The 22,541-nt window shown below is 31.6% G+C and overlaps 2 protein-coding genes across 3 annotated transcripts in view; one reads left to right on the top strand and one right to left on the bottom strand.

Annotated features, from left to right (window-relative positions):
* Window positions 1-22,541, top strand: part of LOC138328894 (xanthine dehydrogenase-like) — a 66,977-nt gene that overhangs the window by 13,441 nt on the left and 30,995 nt on the right. Inside the window, exon 10 of the mRNA XM_069275609.1 lies at window positions 1,025-1,139. Within this exon, the coding sequence (XP_069131710.1) occupies window positions 1,025-1,139 (115 nt within the window). The remainder of the gene's footprint in view (window positions 1-1,024; window positions 1,140-22,541) is intronic.
* LOC138329097 (transmembrane protein 45B-like) lies at window positions 3,741-8,374 on the bottom strand. 2 transcript variants are annotated; one of them, XM_069275840.1, is made up of 2 exons: window positions 8,233-8,374; window positions 3,741-5,023 (listed from the first exon to the last, which is right to left on the bottom strand). In XM_069275840.1, the coding sequence occupies exon 2, from the start codon at window positions 4,987-4,989 to the stop codon at window positions 4,135-4,137; it is 855 nt and encodes a 284-aa protein (XP_069131941.1). In that variant the 5' UTR covers window positions 4,990-5,023; window positions 8,233-8,374; the 3' UTR covers window positions 3,741-4,134. The 2 variants fall into 2 exon arrangements, with proteins under 2 accessions (XP_069131941.1, XP_069131940.1); XM_069275839.1 differs by lacking the exon at window positions 8,233-8,374 and adding an exon at window positions 7,539-7,939.

Genomic DNA, 22,541 nt, shown 5'->3' with positions numbered 1-22,541 from the left:
TTGTGTGTTTATCATATTCTGTAGGTTGTGTGTACATCCTATTCCTATGCTGTAGGTTGTGTGTCTATCCTATTCCTATGGTTTAGGTTGTGTGTTTATCCTATTCCTTTGTTTTAGGTTGTGTGTCTATCCTATTCCTATGCTGTAGGTTGTGTGTTTATCCTATTCCTATGCTGTAGGTTGTGTGTTTATCATATTCTGTAGGTTGTGTGTACATCCTATTCCTATGTTGTAGGTTGTGTGTCTATCCTATTCCTATGCTTTAGGTTGTGTGTTTATCCTATTCCTTTGTTGTAGGTTGTGTGTCTATCCTATTCCTATGCTGTAGGTTGTGTGTTTATCCTATTCCTATGCTGTAGGTTGTGTGTTTATCCTATTCTGTAGGTTGTGTGTACATCCTATTCCTATGCTGTAGGTTGTGTGTACATCCTATTCCTATGCTGTAGGTTGTGTATTTATCCTATTCCTTTGCTGTAGGATTTGTATTTATCCAATTCCTTTGCTTTAGGTTGTGTATTTATCCTATTCCTTTGCTGTAGGATTTGTATTTATCCTATTCCTATGCTGTAGGTTGTGTGTTTATCCTATTCCTATGCTGTAGGTTGTGTGTTTATCCTATTCTGTAGGTTGTGTGTACATCCTATTCCTATGTTGTAGGTTGTGTGTCTCTCCTATTCCTATGCTTTAGGTTGTGTGTTTATCCTATTCCTTTGTTGTAGGTTGTGTGTCTATCCTATTCCTATGCTGTAGGTTGTGTATTTATCCTATTCCTATGCTGTAGGTTGTGTGTTTATCCTATTCTGTAGGTTGTGTGTACATCCTATTCCTATGCTGTATGTTGTGTTTACATCCTATTCCTATGCTGTAGGTTGTGTATTTATCCTATTCCTTTGCTGTAGGATTTGTATTTATCCTATTCCTTTGCTGTAGGATTTGTATTTATCCTATTCCTATGCTGTAGGTTGTGTATTTTATCATATTTCTATGCTTTAAGATGTGTATTTATCCTATTCCTTTGCTATAGGTTGGATGTACTGATGCTGGCGTCCTGAATGGAGTGAAGATCACCTATTACACAGACTGTGGTTATCTCCCCTTGGACCATGCCCTACCTGTTGTGATGCTGTTTTCAGACAATGGTATGTAAAAACTTTATAGTTGCTATAATTCACATATCAATCCAAATTCGCAAAATTTGATACCCCATAAAATTTATCAAAAATAGCATATAGCCTGTGGTTAGATTGATGCCTTCAAAGACTAAAAAGGTAAGACGCGAAAATCTATTTCCGTGAATAAGTTCTAAACAGTAAATTACGAAATTTTATACCCGCAAAATTTAACAACTTACACAGTCCGCTTACTGATATTTCTCTGTGTAGTCTTTGATTTCACTATTTAAAATGTTGCTAATCCTACAAACCAGACACTAATATCACCCTTTCTATTTGACCCATCAAAATGATTTATTATGGTTCAATATTAGACCAAAGTATTATCAAATGCAGGTCAAAATGTAGGTCACTTTGACCTACAAAAATGTACATCTGATCACAGACTAACATAAACTCCAATCTGGTCAAGCGTATGGATATTTAACGTGTCCGCCGCGTCACTGACAATGTATACTTATGTCTATACATAATGGTCAAATAATTTAAAAAGTGGTTTTAAAGTTGTGCGGTCTTTGAAATCCAATAGTATTATCGTGTTGACAAAATCGCATGTATTGAAAAAATTTGCTTGTTTTAAACCGTTTTGTGTTGAACTATATTCAGAAGCTGATGCGATGGCTGTTCCATTTATTGAACTTGGTGACATCAACACATAGCGCATGCAGGAAATTCAAAGGATATACGTGTATAGTTATGAATTAAAATGATCGTAACGGAAATATAAGTAATAAACTGTTACCAGATTGGACATACAGTTGATATCAATCCATCAGAAAGATAAATAATCATGGCGCTAACATTGGAGCAGTGATGTATGGAACAAACCTTTAATATATACCATAAACCAACATTCTTAAGTGTGCGATTTATTTTCATGAATTTCACGATCAACGTAAATTTGTGAAAGTTTATCTCCACACTTCTTGCATGATTAAATTCAAATGTATTTTCCATCTAATCTAAATCTGCGAAACTTCATCTCTGCGAATATTGCCAAATTTAGTAGCCGCAAAAGAAATTTGGTTTACGGTAGTAGTAAAAATCTTCCCATAACTAATCCCTGTGAATTCTGAATACCAACCTGATTTTACGTCTAGAATGGTTAAAATTGACCTGTATAATCATGCTGAGGTGACTTTGAACCTGATTTTACGTCTAGAATGGTTAAAATTGACCTGTATAATCATGCTGAGGTGACTTTGAACCTGATTTTACGTCTAGAATGGTTAAAATTGACCTGTATAATCATGCTGAGGTGACTTTGAACCTGATTTTACGTCTAGAATGGTTAAAATTGACCTGTATAATCATGCTGAGGTGACTTTGAACCTGATTTTACGTCTAGAATGGTTAAAATTGACCTGTATAATCATGCTGAGGTGACTTTGAACCTGACGTTTGAAATCAGGTGACTGACTGATTTTACGTCTAGAATGGTTAAAATTGACCTGTATAATCATGCTGAGGTGACTTTGAACCTGATTTTACGTCTATAATGGTTAAAATTGACCTGTATAATCATGCTGAGGTGACTTTGAACCTGATTTTACGTCTAGAATGGTTAAAATTGACCTGTATAATCATGCTGAGGTGACTTTGAACCTGATTTTACGTCTAGAATGGTTAAAATTGACCTGTATAATCATGCTGAGGTGACTTTGAACCTGATTTTACGTCTAGAATGGTTAAAATTGACCTGTATAATCATGCTGAGGTGACTTTGAACCTGATTTTACGTCTAGAATGGTTAAAATTGACCTGTATAATCATGCTGAGGTGACTTTGAACCTGATTTTTACGTCTAGAATGGTTAAAATTGACCTGTATAATCATGCTGAGGTGACTTTGAACCTGATTTTACGTCTAGAATGGTTAAAATTGACCTGTATAATCATGCTGAGGTGACTTTGAACCTGATTTTACGTCTAGAATGGTTAAAATTTACCTGTATAATCATGCTGAGGTGACTTTGAACCTGATTTTACGTCTAGAATGGTTAAAATTGACCTGTATAATCATGCTGAGGTGACTTTGAACCTGATTTTACGTCTAGAATGGTTAAAATTGACCTGTATAATCATGCTGAGGTGACTTTGAACCTGATTTTACGTCTAGAATGGTTAAAATTGACCTGTATAATCATGCTGAGGTGACTTTGAACCTGATTTTACGTCTAGAATGGTTAAAATTGACCTGTATAATCATGCTGAGGTGACTTTGAACCTGATTTTACGTCTAGAATGGTTAAAATTGACCTGTATAATCATGCTGAGGTGACTTTGAACAAGGAGTTGTTATATCTTGTAATAATACAAGCATCGTAGTGCAGCGAAATTTAATTAGATTGATAAAATTTATACATGAAAATGTAAAAAAATGTTTTGATACAACCAAAAATTCATTTTGTTAAACGAATAAGGGATAGGTTCATTAGTAGTGTTATATAGTGAGTCCATTTGGGACGGTACAAAAAGTTTGATACAGCAATAAAATCTATTGATCAGAGTGTCAAATCATAGAGGTTTGTCAGTAAGTATGTTCTAGCTGATATCAAGAAAAGACTCATTGAAAGATATAAGTTTATTCTGCAATCCATGTGCATTAAAAACTTTTATCATATAAACAATGTATACTAACATATGGAATGTGTATGAAATGTAGAAATATCTCAAAAGAGGGAAGATAAAAGTAATGAATGTAATAAACAGTGACCAACATGGACAGTAGCCATCAAAAGCTGTAGATAAGCTTGTCAAGTAAATTGTGGGTTTTGGTTGATGGCGCCATTCTTCAATTAGTAAAAATAATGAATATAGTATTGCCTTTTTCACCTTGTTAACGGGAAGGTCAATAACACAAATTCCTGATAGAAACATATCATATAGAACACTGATCCATATCTAACTGTATAGATGTCTGATTTCAGAACCTAGATAGTATAGGTATAAGCATGCACCACTTAGGGTTCAAATTCAGAGTTGTCACTATCCATACTAAAGGTCGTGCCTGAGGTCTCGCTTGAGTTCATTAAAGGTTTCATGTCAATTTCCGTGTTGTTATAAAACCTGAACTTTTTATGGAAACAAGCCACACATCCACCAATGATTAGCATAGTGATAAACACGGCTCCACAATGCCATGTGAAATACATCGTGGCTATGAGATGGGAATGATGATTTTCAGGGTCCCATTCCTTTGCCCCTGGTAAGGGGTTGTACAGAATGAATCCTATCTGCCAGAACCAGGTCCCTTGTAAAAAGATGAAATAGGTCCGTGCTATGGCAATGTGGAAGTTGTTTCTCCACTTCATTTCTGCCACCACCACCAGTAGATTGACCACAATAGTGTAGACCAATAGTGTATGTATTAGGGTATCCAGTGGGTCTCGGCCACGTAAGTGGAAGTTGAACAAGATCCCCTCGATGGCGACGGCCATGATCATACAGATGTAGTCTAAATCCTTAAGGACGGGGAGCCGGAAGTAGAGTAGTAAGTCTGCTACACCAGTTAATAAAAAGAAAAAGAACATCGTAGAATGCTGGGCATTTTCTGGTGTGTTGAAAACTCCATCATGCACTCCTGTGTAGATTTCGAGAGATATACCAATACTGGTGAAGAAGAGTTTGACCAGTGGTTCAATCGGCCAGGATTTAATTCGGCCACACAAGCACGCACAGGGATATGTGGGAGTTGAAGTGAATGGAATTTTTTTTCGGCGACAAGTCAAGTTTTTATGACACATTTGAATTGTCCACCATACTGCAAACATAATGAAGAATGTCCCAGGAAGGGCATGACCTTTGAATGTTCCCATGGTTCATCAGCTCTTCTAGAATAAGGGGAAATATCTGAAACACAGGAAAAAACCAAGTATTTTACAAAGACTGATGTTTACTGTTTACATTGTAGTCTATATTGTAACATGATACCTTCACCTTTTGCAGAGTTATACCCCTTCATTATAAAAACGATAAAACAGCTACTCCTCGTAAGTAATGAGATGATTTTCAATGAAACTGTCGTGAATGAAAATTATTTTTATAATTTTTTTATTAATAATAATTGCTGGTAGCAGTGACCAGTGCAATAATTGCACATGGACTTTTGGTCCAAGCCTGCCAGTGACTATATATGTTTAATATTTAGATACTATTATAATCTAATGTATGTTGTACATGTACAAATTTAGGTGTGGATGTAGTGTGTATCAGGTGTGTGTGGTATTCCAATATGAGTTATGTCCCCTTACCCGTGTGATGATTTTTCATTTCATATTGATGTCTAATTTTGTTTCATTGTTTTCCTTCTCACCTTTGCCACTATTGGAGAGAACTTATATAGGTTTTGCCTGTTGTTTAATCCAGTTGACATTTACAATCTTTGTCAATAAAATTTGATGAAATGAAATGGTGTGGGAGAGTTTGAGGTGCCTTTGACCTTGACATCAGTTCTAGTTTATTTATCTCTATAATTTACTGACTCTTATATAAAAAATAATACTAATACTGTCATAAGATAAATGCTTTAACCATATGAGATATTCTGACTGATGATTTCTTCCTTCAACAGGCCTTGATGGCTCATTGGTTAAAGTGTCTAACATTATCCACTATCTCTCTTTGTGACACTATGGAGGCCTATAATGCATAGTTGCCAAGTGCTGACTAGTGTTCACAAAGGATTTTCAATAGTGGCTTGAAGTTCGATAATTATACAAAATGTATAATATAAGGACATACATAATAAGAAAGCTGTGATCATTTAAAGCTTACACTCAGAAGGATTTTAGGGGTATAAGCCTCAATAGGTCTTGAAACAAATTTAATTAACTGCTTTGATAGATTGAGGTTTGAATTTGTTTCAAAACCTTAAAGATGCTCCACCGCTGACAAATAGTATTTTTTTCACCATCAAAAACAGGAGCAGACGACTTAGTATTTTTCTTCAGTTACAAAAGTTACTTACTTTACACCATTACCACCATTGAAAAGTTTGAGCTTCTAATTTTACTTCAAGTTAAAAATATGAAAAATAATTAATTGAATCCCGAAAAAATTCCGTTGCACTATATTCTATATGGAATGGAGTAATGATTGCGCATGCACCAAAGGTGAAATAAATTATTTAATGTTATTTTTGGTGTTAATTATGTATATATATACACGATTAAACACCAATTATTGTCCAAATGATGAATATCATTTATGCTCTGTCGGCGGTGGAGCATTTTTGACTGAGGTTTATACTCCCATGATCCTGTGTATAATGGTATAAGTCAATAGACCATATCGGTTGTTGACACACAGGATAGCTACAAATACATGAAGCTTCTATATTTCATCAAATTCTTTTAACTTGAAGTCTTACTCAAGATTATTTACAATTAGTCCAAAGGTATACTCAGTGGGGCATTAAATGTATTATATAGGATTTTAGGGAGGTTCAGTGGTATATAGAGTAGATATAGGATTTTAGGGAGGTGTTCAGTGGTATATAGAGTAGATATAGGATTTTAGGGAGGTGTTCAGTGGTATATATGTGTAGACCTGGCACAAATAATCTTAACTTTAAGTTTAAGTGGAGTAGAACGTTCTCTCAAGTTTTGTGTCACTTAAGGAAGAACACAATTTACCTCTGTGAATAAGTTTCATTCCAAAATGATAACTAAAAAAAAATATAATTTAATGAAATCTGGGCCAAGTGTTATCAACATTCCTTAAATTTATGGAATTCCTAAACTTAAAATCTTCCACAGAAAAGCATTACGGAAACTAAGAGGAAAATGTAAGTTAAGGAGCATTTCTTAACATCTGTTATGCTTTTCTATAGAGTTAATGAAAGTTCATGAAATCAGACTCCAGCTGGTTTAAATTTTTGCTTAAATAATCAGATGTACAGAGAAAATGCATAACCGTGAGCCTAACGCCTCCCTTTCCTGCCATACTAATGTAGGGTAGGTAGGGGGTTAGTACAGAGAAGATGATAATGCATAACCGTGAGCCTAACGCCTCCCTTTCCTGCCATACTAATGTAGGGTAGGTAGGGGGTTAGTACAGAGAAGATGATAATACATAACCGTGAGCCTAACGCCTCCCTTTCCTGCCATACTAATGTAGGGTAGGTAGGGGGTAAGTACAGAGAAGATGATAATACATAGCCGTGAGCCTAACGCCTCCCTTTCCTGCCATACTAATGTAGGGTAGGTAGGGGGTAAGTACAGAGAAGATGATAATACATAGCCGTGAGCATAACGCCTCCCTTTCCTGCCATACTAATGTAGGGTAGGTAGGGGGTTATTTACCAGTTGTCAGAGCTGTCATTATCATAACAAATATGCAATATCTTGGTTAAGACGTCACTTACCGTTGGGTGAGTATATACTGTCCGAGAATGTTCAAAAGGCCACAAAAATGAAGTAAATCTCCTACAAATGTTTTATAGATCTGGCGTACGTGTAAGTTGTCACACATGTAATACGATAAGTGGGTGTTTGTACCCGCCTCACTCTAGCTACCCAATTACAGTCGATCAGCCTTGACTAATGAAAATATAACTCATCTGACCAACGTCCTACTCTCCACATTTTACCCGAGATCTGCCGATAAAATGGTGTTATCTGTCGTTCGTGTGCTGTGTGCTGTAACCCCAGATATCATGTCTACCTGTGTCGAAATACTTTATCACGCCCCGCTAGTCCAAACAATCTTTAACGGTCTAGATACTCTTGAATTGAATTACTAGTTAATGACACTGTACCCTTGGCATTCTGTTCCACATTGTTTGGGTTTAAGAACCACTGTATTTATCAAAGACAATGAGTTGGTATACAACAATAGCTATGCATAATGATTAAGCTTAGTTTTTGTTACGACTTCAGCCAAGTGTCACTCCATTGTTATTATCCTATTAGCTGGTTTTTAATGGGTTTTTTTCAGAAGTTTTTTAAAAACAAGACGATTTTACATGTCTCATCCTGCCATATGAATGACCCTTTCAAATTCTACGAAGGTCATTGATAAACACACACAAATATCGTAGTAACTAATTGTAAACATACCTGGCATACCTGGAAGGTGCTGTCAGTGGTTTTTCGTTTGTTTCTGCCTGTCTATGAGTAATATTCTCATTCATTCAATGGACTAACAGTAAGACAATATATCTTGAGATGTCCTTGATTTGACCTCTATCTGGGGTAGTGATTTAAATATAGCTACATGTATATTGTAGGTGTATTCTGTTTCAAACATGAACTATAAATAAGAATGATAATATTTTTTAATTTTCACCAAGATAATGTGTTTACAGGTCTATTTCCTAGTAAATCACCTCGCCTTTTGTTTGAGGTTGTTACTTTGAAACCATTTTAAGCTTAGAACTAAGAGATCAGTAATAAAACATACCACTACAAACTTAGAACTAAGAGATCAGTAATAAACCACACCACTACAAACTTAGAACAAAGAGATCAGTAATAAAACATACCACTACAAACTTAGAACTAAGAGATCAGTAATAAAACATACCACTACAAACTTAGAACTAAGAGATCAGTAATAAAACATACCACTACAAACTTAGAACTAAGAGATCAGTAATAAAACATACCACTACAAACTTAGAACTAAGAGATCAGTAATAAAACATACCACTACAAACTTAGAACTAAGAGATCAGTAATAAAACATACCACTACAAACTTAGAACTAAGAGATCAGTAATAAAACATACCCACTACAAACTTAGAACTAAGGGATCAGTAATAAAACATACCACTACAAACTTAGAACTAAGAGATCAGTAATAAAACATACCACTACAAACTTAGAACTAAGAGATCAGTAATAAAACATACCACTACAAACTTAGAACTAAGAGATCAGTAATAAAACATACCACTACAAACTTAGAACTAAGAGATCAGTAATAAAACATACCACTACAAACTTAGAACTAAGAGATCAGTAATAAAACATACCACTACAAACTTAGAACAAAGAGATCAGTAATAAAACATACCACTACAAACTTAGAACTAAGAGATCAGTAATAAAACATACCACTACAAACTTAGAACTAAGAGATCAGTAATAAAACATACCACTACAAACTTAGAACTAAGAGATCAGTAATAAAACATACCACTACAAACTTAGAACTAAGAGATCAGTAATAAAACATACCACTACAAACTTAGAACTAAGAGATCAGTAATAAAACATACCACTACAAACTTAGAACTAAGAGATCAGTAATAAAACATACCACTACAAACTTAGAACTAAGAGATCAGTAATAAAACATACCACTACAAACTTAGAACTAAGAGATCAGTAATAAAACATACCACTACAAACTTAGAACTAAGAGATCAGTAATAAAACATACCACTACAAACTTAGAACTAAGAGATCAGTAATAAAACATACCACTACAAACTTAGAACTAAGAGATCAGTAATAAAACATACCACTACAAACTTAGAACTAAGAGATCAGTAATAAAACATACCACTACAAACTTAGAACTAAGAGATCAGTAATAAAACATACCACTACAAACTTAGAACTAAGAGATCAGTAATAAAACATACCACTACAAACTTAGAACTAAGAGATCAGTAATAAAACATACCACTACAAACTTAGAACTAAGAGATCAGTAATAAAACATACCACTACAAACTTAGAACTAAGAGATCAGTAATAAAACATACCACTACAAACTTAGAACTAAGAGATCAGTAATAAAACATACCACTACAAACTTAGAACTAAGAGATCAGTAATAAAACATACCACTACAAACTTAGAACTAAGAGATCAGTAATAAAACATACCACTACAAACTTAGAACTAAGAGATCAGTAATAAAACATACCACTACAAACTTAGAACTTAGAACTAAGAGATCAGTAATAAAACATACCACTACAAACTTAGAACTAAGAGATCAGTAATAAAACATACCACTACAAACTTAGAACTAAGAGATCAGTAATAAAACATACACTACAAACTTAGAACTAAGAGATCAGTAATAAAACATACCACTACAAACTTAGAACTAAGAGATCAGTAATAAAACATACCACTACAAACTTAGAACTAAGAGATCAGTAATAAAACATACCACTACAAAACTTAGAACTAAGAGATCAGTAATAAAACATACCACTACAAACTTAGAACTAAGAGATCAGTAATAAAACATACCACTACAAACTTAGAACTAAGAGATCAGTAATAAAACATACCACTACAAACTTAGAACTAAGAGATCAGTAATAAAACATACCACTACAAACTTAGAACAAAGAGATCAGTAATAAAACATACCACTACAAACTTAGAACAAAGAGATCAGTAATAAAACATACCACTACAAACTTAGAACTAAGAGATCAGTAATAAAACATACCACTACAAACTTAGAACTAAGAGATCAGTAATAAAACATACCACTACAAACTTAGAACTAAGAGATCAGTAATAAAACATACCACTACAAACTTAGAACTAAGAGATCAGTAATAAAACATACCACTACAAACTTAGAACTAAGAGATCAGTAATAAAACATACCACTACAAACTTAGAACTAAGAGATCAGTAATAAAACATACCACTACAAACTTAGAACTAAGAGATCAGTAATAAAACATACCACTACAAACTTAGAACTAAGAGATCAGTAATAAAACATACCACTACAAACTTAGAACTAAGAGATCAGTAATAAAACATACCACTACAAACTTAGAACTAAGAGATCAGTAATAAAACATACCACTACAAACTTAGAACTAAGAGATCAGTAATAAAACATACCACTACAAACTTAGAACTAAGAGATCAGTAATAAAACATACCACTACAAACTTAGAACTAAGAGATCAGTAATAAAAATACCACTACAAACTTAGAACTAAGAGATCAGTAATAAAACATACCACTACAAACTTAGAACTAAGAGATCAGTAATAAAACATACCACTACAAACTTAGAACTAAGAGATCAGTAATAAAACATACCACTACAAACTTAGAACTAAGAGATCAGTAATAAAACATACCACTACAAACTTAGAACTAAGAGATCAGTAATAAAACATACCACTACAAACTTAGAACTAAGAGATCAGTAATAAAAACATACCACTACAAACTTAGAACTAAGAGATCAGTAATAAAACATACCACTACAAACTTAGAACTAAGAGATCAGTAATAAAACATAACACTCTACAAAAACACCTACAAACTAGAACTAAGAGATCAGTAATAAAACATACCACTACAAACTTAGAACTAAGAGATCAGTAATAAAACATACCACTACAAACTTAGAACTAAGATATCTCTAATAAAACATACATACCACTACAAACTTAGAACTAAGAGATCAGTAATAAAACATACCACTACAAACTTAGAACTAAGAGATCAGTAATAAAACATACCACTACAAACTTAGAACTAAGAGATCAGTAATAAAACATACCACTACAAACTTAGAACTAAGAGATCAGTAATAAAACATACCACTACAAACTTAGAACTAAGAGATCAGTAATAAAACATACCACTACAAACTTAGAACTAAGAGATCAGTAATAAAACATACCACTACAAACTTAGAACTAAGAGATCAGTAATAAAACATACCACTACAAACTTAGAACTAAGAGATCAGTAATAAAACATACCACTACAAACTTAGAACTAAGAGATCAGTAATAAAACATACCACTACAAACTTAGAACTAAGAGATCAGTAATAAAACATACCACTACAAACTTAGAACTAAGAGATCAGTAATAAAACATACCACTACAAACTTAGAACTAAGAGATCAGTAATAAAACATACCACTACAAACTTAGAACTAAGAGATCAGTAATAAAACATACCACTACAAACTTAGAACTAAGAGATCAGTAATAAAACATACCACTACAAACTTAGAACTAAGAGATCAGTAATAAAACATACCACTACAAACTTAGAACTAAGAGATCAGTAATAAAACATACCACTACAAACTTAGAACTAAGAGATCAGTAATAAAACATACCACTACAAACTTAGAACTAAGAGATCAGTAATAAAACATACCACTACAAACTTAGAACTAAGAGATCAGTAATAAAACATACCACTACAAACTTAGAACTAAGAGATCAGTAATAAAACATACCACTACAAACTTAGAACTAAGAGATCAGTAATAAAATACCACTACACGAACTACAAAAAAACATACCTAGAACTAAGAGATCAGTAATAAAACATACCACTACAAACTTAGAACTAAGAGATCAGTAATAAAACATACCACTACAAACTTAGAACTAAGAGATCAGTAATAAAACATACCACTACAAACTTAGAACTAAGAGATCAGTAATAAAACATACCACTACAAACTTAGAACTAAGAGATCAGTAATAAAACATACCACTACAAACTTAGAACTAAGAGATCAGTAATAAAACATACCACTACAAACTTAGAACTAAGAGATCAGTAATAAAACATACCACTACAAACTTAGAACTAAGAGATCAGTAATAAAACATACCACTACAAACTTAGAACTAAGAGATCAGTAATAAAACATACCACTACAAACTTAGAACTAAGAGATCAGTAATAAAACATACCACTACAAACTTAGAACTAAGAGATCAGTAATAAAACATACCACTACAAACTTAGAACTAAGAGATCAGTAATAAAACATACCACTACAAACTTAGAACTAAGAGATCAGTAATAAAACATACCACTACAAACTTAGAACTAAGAGATCAGTAATAAAACATACCACTACAAACTTAGAACTAAGAGATCAGTAATAAAACATACCACTACAAACTTAGAACTAAGAGATCAGTAATAAAACATACCACTACAAACTTAGAACTAAGAGATCAGTAATAAAACATACCACTACAAACTTAGAACTAAGAGATCAGTAATAAAACATACCACTACAAACTTAGAACTAAGAGATCAGTAATAAAACATACCACTACAAACTTAGAACTAAGAGATCAGTAATAAAACATACCACTACAAACTTAGAACTAAGAGATCAGTAATAAAACATACCACTACAAACTTAGAACTAAGAGATCAGTAATAAAACATACCACTACAAACTTAGAACTAAGAGATCAGTAATAAAACATACCACTACAAACTTAGAACTAAGAGATCAGTAATAAAACATACCACTACAAACTTAGAACTAAGAGATCAGTAATAAAACATACCACTACAAACTTAGAACTAAGAGATCAGTAATAAAACATACCACTACAAACTTAGAACTAAGAGATCAGTAATAAAACATACCACTACAAACTTAGAACTAAGAGATCAGTAATAAAACATACCACTACAAACTTAGAACTAAGAGATCAGTAATAAAACATACCACTACAAACTTAGAACTAAGAGATCAGTAATAAAACATACCACTACAAACTTAGAACTAAGAGATCAGTAATAAAACATACCACTACAAACTTAGAACTAAGAGATCAGTAATAAAACATACCACTACAAACTTAGAACTAAGAGATCAGTAATAAAACATACCACTACAAACTTAGAACTAAGAGATCAGTAATAAAACATACCACTACAAACTTAGAACTAAGAGATCAGTAATAAAACATACCACTACAAACTTAGAACTAAGAGATCAGTAATAAAACATACCACTACAAACTTAGAACTAAGAGATCAGTAATAAAACATACCACTACAAACTTAGAACTAAGAGATCAGTAATAAAACATACCACTACAAACTTAGAACTAAGAGATCAGTAATAAAACATACCACTACAAACTTAGAACTAAGAGATCAGTAATAAAACATACCACTACAAACTTAGAACTAAGAGATCAGTAATAAAACATACCACTACAAACTTAGAACTAAGAGATCAGTAATAAAACATACCACTACAAACTTAGAACTAAGAGATCAGTAATAAAACATACACTACAAACTTAGAACTAAGAGATCAGTAATAAAACATACCACTACAAACTTAGAACAAAGAGATCAGTAATAAAACATACCGCTACAAACTTAGAACTAAGAGATCAGTAATAAAACATACCACTACAAACTTAGAACTAAGAGATCAGTAATAAAACATACATACCACTACAAACTTAGAACTAAGAGATCAGTAATAAAACATACCACTACAAACTTAGAACTAAGAGATCAGTAATAAAACATACCACTACAAACTTAGAACTAAGAGATCAGTAATAAAACATACCACTACAAACTTAGAACTAAGAGATCAGTAATAAAACATACATACCACTACAAACTTAGAACTAAGAGATCAGTAATAAAACATACATACCACTACAAACTTAGAACAAAGAGATCAGTAATAAAACATACCACTACAAACTTAGAACTAAGAGATCAGTAATAAAACATACCACTACAAACTTAGAACTAAGAGATCAGTAATAAAACATACATACCACTACAAACTTAGAACTAAGAGATCAGTAATAAAACATACCACTACAAACTTAGAACTAAGAGATCAGTAATAAAACATACCACTACAAACTTAGAACTAAGAGATCAGTAATAAAACATACCACTACAAACTTAGAACTAAGAGATCAGTAATAAAACATACCACTACAAACTTAGAACTAAGAGATCAGTAATAAAACATACCACTACAAACTTAGAACTAAGAGATCAGTAATAAAACATACCACTACAAACTTAGAACTAAGAGATCAGTAATAAAACATACCACTACAAACTTAGAACTAAGAGATCAGTAATAAAACATACCACTACAAACTTAGAACTAAGAGATCAGTAATAAAACATACCACTACAAACTTAGAACTAAGAGATCAGTAATAAAACATACCACTACAAACTTAGAACTAAGAGATCAGTAATAAAACATACCACTACAAACTTAGAACTAAGAGATCAGTAATAAAACATACCACTACAAACTTAGAACTAAGAGATCAGTAATAAAAATACATACACTACAAACTTAGAACTAAGAGATCAGTAATAAAACATACCACTACAAACTTAGAACTAAGAGATCAGTAATAAAACATACCACTACAAACTTAGAACTAAGAGATCAGTAATAAAACATACCACTACAAACTTAGAACTAAGAGATCAGTAATAAAACATACCACTACAAACTTAGAACTAAGAGATCAGTAATAAAACATACCACTACAAACTTAGAACTAAGAGATCAGTAATAAAACATACCACTACAAACTTAGAACTAAGAGATCAGTAATAAAACATACCACTACAAACTTAGAACTAAGAGATCAGTAATAAAACATACCACTACAAACTTAGAACTAAGAGATCAGTAATAAAACATACCACTACAAACTTAGAACTAAGAGATCAGTAATAAAACATACCACTACAAACTTAGAACTAAGAGATCAGTAATAAAACATACCACTACAAACTTAGAACTAAGAGATCAGTAATAAAACATACCACTACAAACTTAGAACTAAGAGATCAGTAATAAAACATACCACTACAAACTTAGAACTAAGAGATCAGTAATAAAACATACCACTACAAACTTAGAACTAAGAGATCAGTAATAAAACATACCACTACAAACTTAGAACTAAGAGATCAGTAAATAAAACATACCACTACAAACTTAGAACTAAGAGATCAGTAATAAAACATACCACTACAAACTTAGAACTAAGAGATCAGTAATAAAACATACCACTACAAACTTAGAACTAAGAGATCAGTAATAAAACATACCACTACAAACTTAGAACTAAGAGATCAGTAATAAAACATACCACTACAAACTTAGAACTAAGAGATCAGTAATAAAACATACCACTACAAACTTAGAACTAAGAGATCAGTAATAAAACATACCACTACAAACTTAGAACTAAGAGATCAGTAATAAAACATACCACTACAAACTTAGAACTAAGAGATCAGTAATAAAACATACCACTACAAACTTAGAACTAAGAGATCAGTAATAAAACATACCACTACAAACTTAGAACTAAGAGATCAGTAATAAAACATACCACTACAAACTTAGAACTAAGAGATCAGTAATAAAACATACCACTACAAACTTAGAACTAAGAGATCAGTAATAAAACATACCACTACAAACTTAGAACTAAGAGATCAGTAATAAAACATACCACTACAAACTTAGAACTAAGAGATCAGTAATAAAACATACCACTACAAACTTAGAACTAAGAGATCAGTAATAAAAAATACCACTACAAACTTAGAACTAAGAGATCAGTAATAAAACATACCACTACAAACTTAGAACTAAGAGATCAGTAATAAAAACATACCACTACAAACTTAGAACTAAGAGATCAGTAATAAAACATACCACTACAAACTTAGAACTAAGAGATCAGTAATAAAACATACCACTACAAACTTAGAACTAAGAGATCAGTAATAAAACATACCACTACAAACTTAGAACTAAGAGATCAGTAATAAAACATACCACTACAAACTTAGAACTAAGAGATCAGTAATAAAACATACCACTACAAACTTAGAACTAAGAGATCAGTAATAAAACATACCACTACAAACTTAGAACTAAGAGATCAGTAATAAAACATACCACTACAAACTTAGAACTAAGAGATCAGTAATAAAACATACCACTACAAACTTAGAACTAAGAGATCAGTAATAAAACATACCACTACAAACTTAGAACTAAGATATCTCTAATAAAACATACATACCACTACAAACTTAGAACTAAGAGATCAGTAATAAAAACATACCACTACAAACTTAGAACTAAGAGATCAGTAATAAAACATACCACTACAAACTTAGAACTAAGAGATCAGTAATAAAACATACCACTACAAACTTAGAACTAAGAGATCAGTAATAAAACATACCACTACAAACTTAGAACTAAGAGATCAGTAATAAAACATACCACTACTACAAACTTAGAACTAAGAGATCAGTAATAAAACATACCACTACAAACTTAGAACTAAGAGATCAGTAATAAAACATACCACTACAAACTTAGAACTAAGAGATCAGTAATAAAACATACCACTACAAACTTAGAACTAAGAGATCAGTAATAAAACATACCACTACAAACTTAGAACTAAGAGATCAGTAATAAAACATACCACTACAAACTTAGAACTAAGAGATCAGTAATAAAACATACCACTACAAACTTAGAACTAAGAGATCAGTAATAAAACATACCACTACAAACTTAGAACTAAGAGATCAGTAATAAAACATACCACTACAAACTTAGAACTAAGAGATCAGTAATAAAACATACCACTACAAACTTAGAACTAAGAGATCAGTAATAAAACATACCACTACAAACTTAGAACTAAGAGATCAGTAATAAAACATACCACTACAAACTTAGAACTAAGAGATCAGTAATAAAACATACCACTACAAACTTAGAACTAAGAGATCAGTAATAAAACATACCACTACAAACTTAATAAACTAAGAGATCAGTAATAAAACATACCACTACAAACTTAGAACTAAGAGATCAGTAATAAAACATACCACTACAAACTTAGAACTAAGAGATCAGTAATAAAACATACCACTACAAACTTAGAACTAAGAGATCAGTAATAAAACATACCACTACAAACTTAGAACTAAGAGATCAGTAATAAAACATACCACTACAAACTTAGAACTAAGAGATCAGTAATAAAACATACCACTACAAACTTAGAACTAAGAGATCAGTAATAAAACATACCACTACAAACTTAGAACTAAGAGATCAGTAATAAAACATACACTACAAACTTAGAACAAGAGATCAGTAATAAAACATACCACTACAAACTTAGAACTAAGAGATCAGTAATAAAACATACCACTACAAACTTAGAACTAAGAGATCAGTAATAAAACATACCACTACAAACTTAGAACTAAGAGATCAGTAATAAAAACATACCACTACAAACTTAGAACTAAGAGATCAGTAATAAAACATACCACTACAAACTTAGAACTAAGAGATCAGTAATAAAACATACCACTACAAACTTAGAACTAAGAGATCAGTAATAAAACATACCACTACAAACTTAGAACTAAGAGATCAGTAATAAAACATACCACTACAAACTTAGAACTAAGAGATCAGTAATAAAACATACCACTACAAACTTAGAACTAAGAGATCAGTAATAAAACATACCACTACAAACTTAGAACTAAGAGATCAGTAATAAAACATACCACTACAAACTTAGAACTAAGAGATCAGTAATAAAACATACCACTACAAACTTAGAACTAAGAGATCAGTAATAAAACATACCACTACAAACTTAGAACTAAAAGATCAGTAATAAAACATACCACTACAAACTTAGAACTAAGAGATCAGTAATAAAACATACCACTACAAACTTAGAACTAAGAGATCAGTAATAAAACATACCACTACAAACTTAGAACTAAGAGATCAGTAATAAAACATACATACCACTACAAACTTAGAACTAAGAGATCAGTAATAAAACATACCACTACAAACTTAGAACTAAGAGATCAGTAATAAAACATACCACTACAAACTTAGAACTAAGAGATCAGTAATAAAACATACCACTACAAACTTAGAACTAAGAGATCAGTAATAAAACATACCACTACAAACTTAGAACTAAGAGATCAGTAATAAAACATACCACTACAAACTTAGAACTAAGAGATCAGTAATAAAACATACCACTACAAACTTAGAACTAAGAGATCAGTAATAAAACATACCACTACAAACTTAGAACTAAGAGATCAGTAATAAAACATACCACTACAAACTTAGAACTAAGAGATCAGTAATAAAACATACCACTACAAACTTAGAACTAAGAGATCAGTAATAAAACATACCACTACAAACTTAGAACTAAGAGATCAGTAATAAAAACATACCACTACAAACTTAGAACTAAGAGATCAGTAATAAAACATACCACTACAAACTTAGAACTAAGAGATCAGTAATAAAACATACCACTACAAACTTAGAACTAAGAGATCAGTAATAAAACATACCACTACAAACTTAGAACTAAGAGATCAGTAATAAAACATACCACTACAAACTTAGAACTAAGAGATCAGTAATAAAACATACCACTACAAACTTAGAACTAAGAGATCAGTAATAAAACATACCACTACAAACTTAGAACTAAGAGATCAGTAATAAAACATACCACTACAAACTTAGAACTAAGAGATCAGTAATAAAACATACCACTACAAACTTAGAACTAAGAGATCAGTAATAAAACATACCACTACAAACTTAGAACTAAGAGATCAGTAATAAAACATACCACTACAAACTTAGAACTAAGAGATCAGTAATAAAACATACCACTACAAACTTAGAACTAAGAGATCAGTAATAAAACATACCACTACAAACTTAGAACTAAGAGATCAGTAATAAAACATACCACTACAAACTTAGAACTAAGAGATCAGTAATAAAACATACCACTACAAACTTAGAACTAAGAGATCAGTAATAAAACATACCACTACAAACTTAGAACTAAGAGATCAGTAATAAAACATACCACTACAAACTTAGAACTAAGAGATCAGTAATAAAACATACCACTACAAACTTAGAACTAAGAGATCAGTAATAAAACATACCACTACAAACTTAGAACTAAGAGATCAGTAATAAAACATACCACTACAAACTTAGAACTAAGAGATCAGTAATAAAACATACCACTACAAACTTAGAACTAAGAGATCAGTAATAAAACATACCACTACAAACTTAGAACTAAGAGATCAGTAATAAAACATACCACTACAAACTTAGAACTAAGAGATCAGTAATAAAACATACCACTACAAACTTAGAACTAAGAGATCAGTAATAAAACATACCACTACAAACTTAGAACTAAGAGATCAGTAATAAAACATACCACTACAAACTTAGAACTAAGAGATCAGTAATAAAACATACCACTACAAACTTAGAACTAAGAGATCAGTAATAAAACATACCACTACAAACTTAGAACTAAGAGATCAGTAATAAAACATACCACTACAAACTTAGAACTAAGAGATCAGTAAATAAAACATACCACTACAAACTTAGAACTAAGAGATCAGTAATAAAACATACCACTACAAACTTAGAACTAAGAGATCAGTAATAAAACATACCACTACAAACTTAGAACTAAGAGATCAGTAATAAAACATACACTACCACTACAAACTTAGAACTAAGAGATCAGTAATAAAACATACCACTACAAACTTAGAACTAAGAGATCAGTAATAAAACATACCACTACAAACTTAGAACTAAGAGATCAGTAATAAAACATACCACTACAAACTTAGAACTAAGAGATCAGTAATAAAACATACCACTACAAACTTAGAACTAAGAGATCAGTAATAAAACATACCACTACAAACTTAGAACTAAGAGATCAGTAATAAAACATACCACTACAAACTTAGAACTAAGAGATCAGTAATAAAACATACCACTACAAACTTAGAACTAAGAGATCAGTAATAAAACATACCACTACAAACTTAGAACTAAGAGATCAGTAATAAAACATACCACTACAAACTTAGAACTAAGAGATCAGTAATAAAACATACCACTACAAACTTAGAACTAAGAGATCAGTAATAAAACATACCACTACAAACTTAGAACTAAGAGATCAGTAATAAAACATACCACTACAAACTTAGAACTAAGAGATCAGTAATAAAACATACCACTACAAACTTAGAACTAAGAGATCAGTAATAAAACATACCACTACAAACTTAGAACTAAGAGATCAGTAATAAAACATACCACTACAAACTTAGAACTAAGAGATCAGTAATAAAACATACCACTACAAACTTAGAACTAAGAGATCAGTAAATAAAACATACCACTACAAACTTAGAACTAAGAGATCAGTAATAAAACATACCACTACAAACTTAGAACTAAGAGATCAGTAATAAAACATACCACTACAAACTTAGAACTAAGAGATCAGTAATAAAACATACCACTACAAACTTAGAACTAAGAGATCAGTAATAAAACATACCACTACAAACTTAGAACTAAGAGATCAGTAATAAAACATACCACTACAAACTTAGAACTAAGAGATCAGTAATAAAACATACCACTACAAACTTAGAACTAAGAGATCAGTAATAAAACATACCACTACAAACTTAGAACTAAGAGATCAGTAATAAAACATACCACTACAAACTTAGAACTAAGAGATCAGTAATAAAACATACCACTACAAACTTAGAACTAAGAGATCAGTAATAAAACATACCACTACAAACTTAGAACTAAGAGATCAGTAATAAAACATACCACTACAAACTTAGAACTAAGAGATCAGTAATAAAACATACCACTACAAACTTAGAACTAAGAGATCAGTAATAAAACATACCACTACAAACTTAGAACTAAGAGATCAGTAATAAAACATACACTACAAACTTAGAACTAAGAGATCAGTAATAAAACATACCACTACAAACTTAGAACTAAGAGATCAGTAATAAAACATACCACTACAAACTTAGAACTAAGAGATCAGTAATAAAACATACCACTACAAACTTAGAACTAAGAGATCAGTAATAAAACATACCACTACAAACTTAGAACTAAGAGATCAGTAATAAAACATACCACTACAAACTTAGAACTAAGAGATCAGTAATAAAACATACCACTACAAACTTAGAACTAAGAGATCAGTAATAAAAATACATACCACTACAAACTTAGAACTAAGAGATCAGTAATAAAACATACCACTACAAACTTAGAACTAAGAGATCAGTAATAAAACATACCACTACAAACTTAGAACTAAGAGATCAGTAATAAAACATACCACTACAAACTTAGAACTAAGAGATCAGTAATAAAACATACCACTACAAACTTAGAACTAAGAGATCAGTAATAAAACATACCACTACAAACTTAGAACTAAGAGATCAGTAATAAAACATACCACTACAAACTTAGAACTAAGAGATCAGTAATAAAACATACCACTACAAACTTAGAACTAAGAGATCAGTAATAAAACATACCACTACAAACTTAGAACTAAGAGATCAGTAATAAAACATACCACTACAAACTTAGAACTAAGAGATCAGTAATAAAACATACCACTACAAACTTAGAACTAAGAGATC

The sequence above is a fragment of the Argopecten irradians genome, chromosome 8, assembly GCF_041381155.1.
Source record: "Argopecten irradians isolate NY chromosome 8, Ai_NY, whole genome shotgun sequence".
Classification (NCBI taxonomy): Eukaryota; Metazoa; Mollusca; class Bivalvia; order Pectinida; family Pectinidae; genus Argopecten; species Argopecten irradians.
Note: the sequence above shows the minus strand (reverse complement) of the source record. Positions and strands in the feature narration are given on the sequence as shown.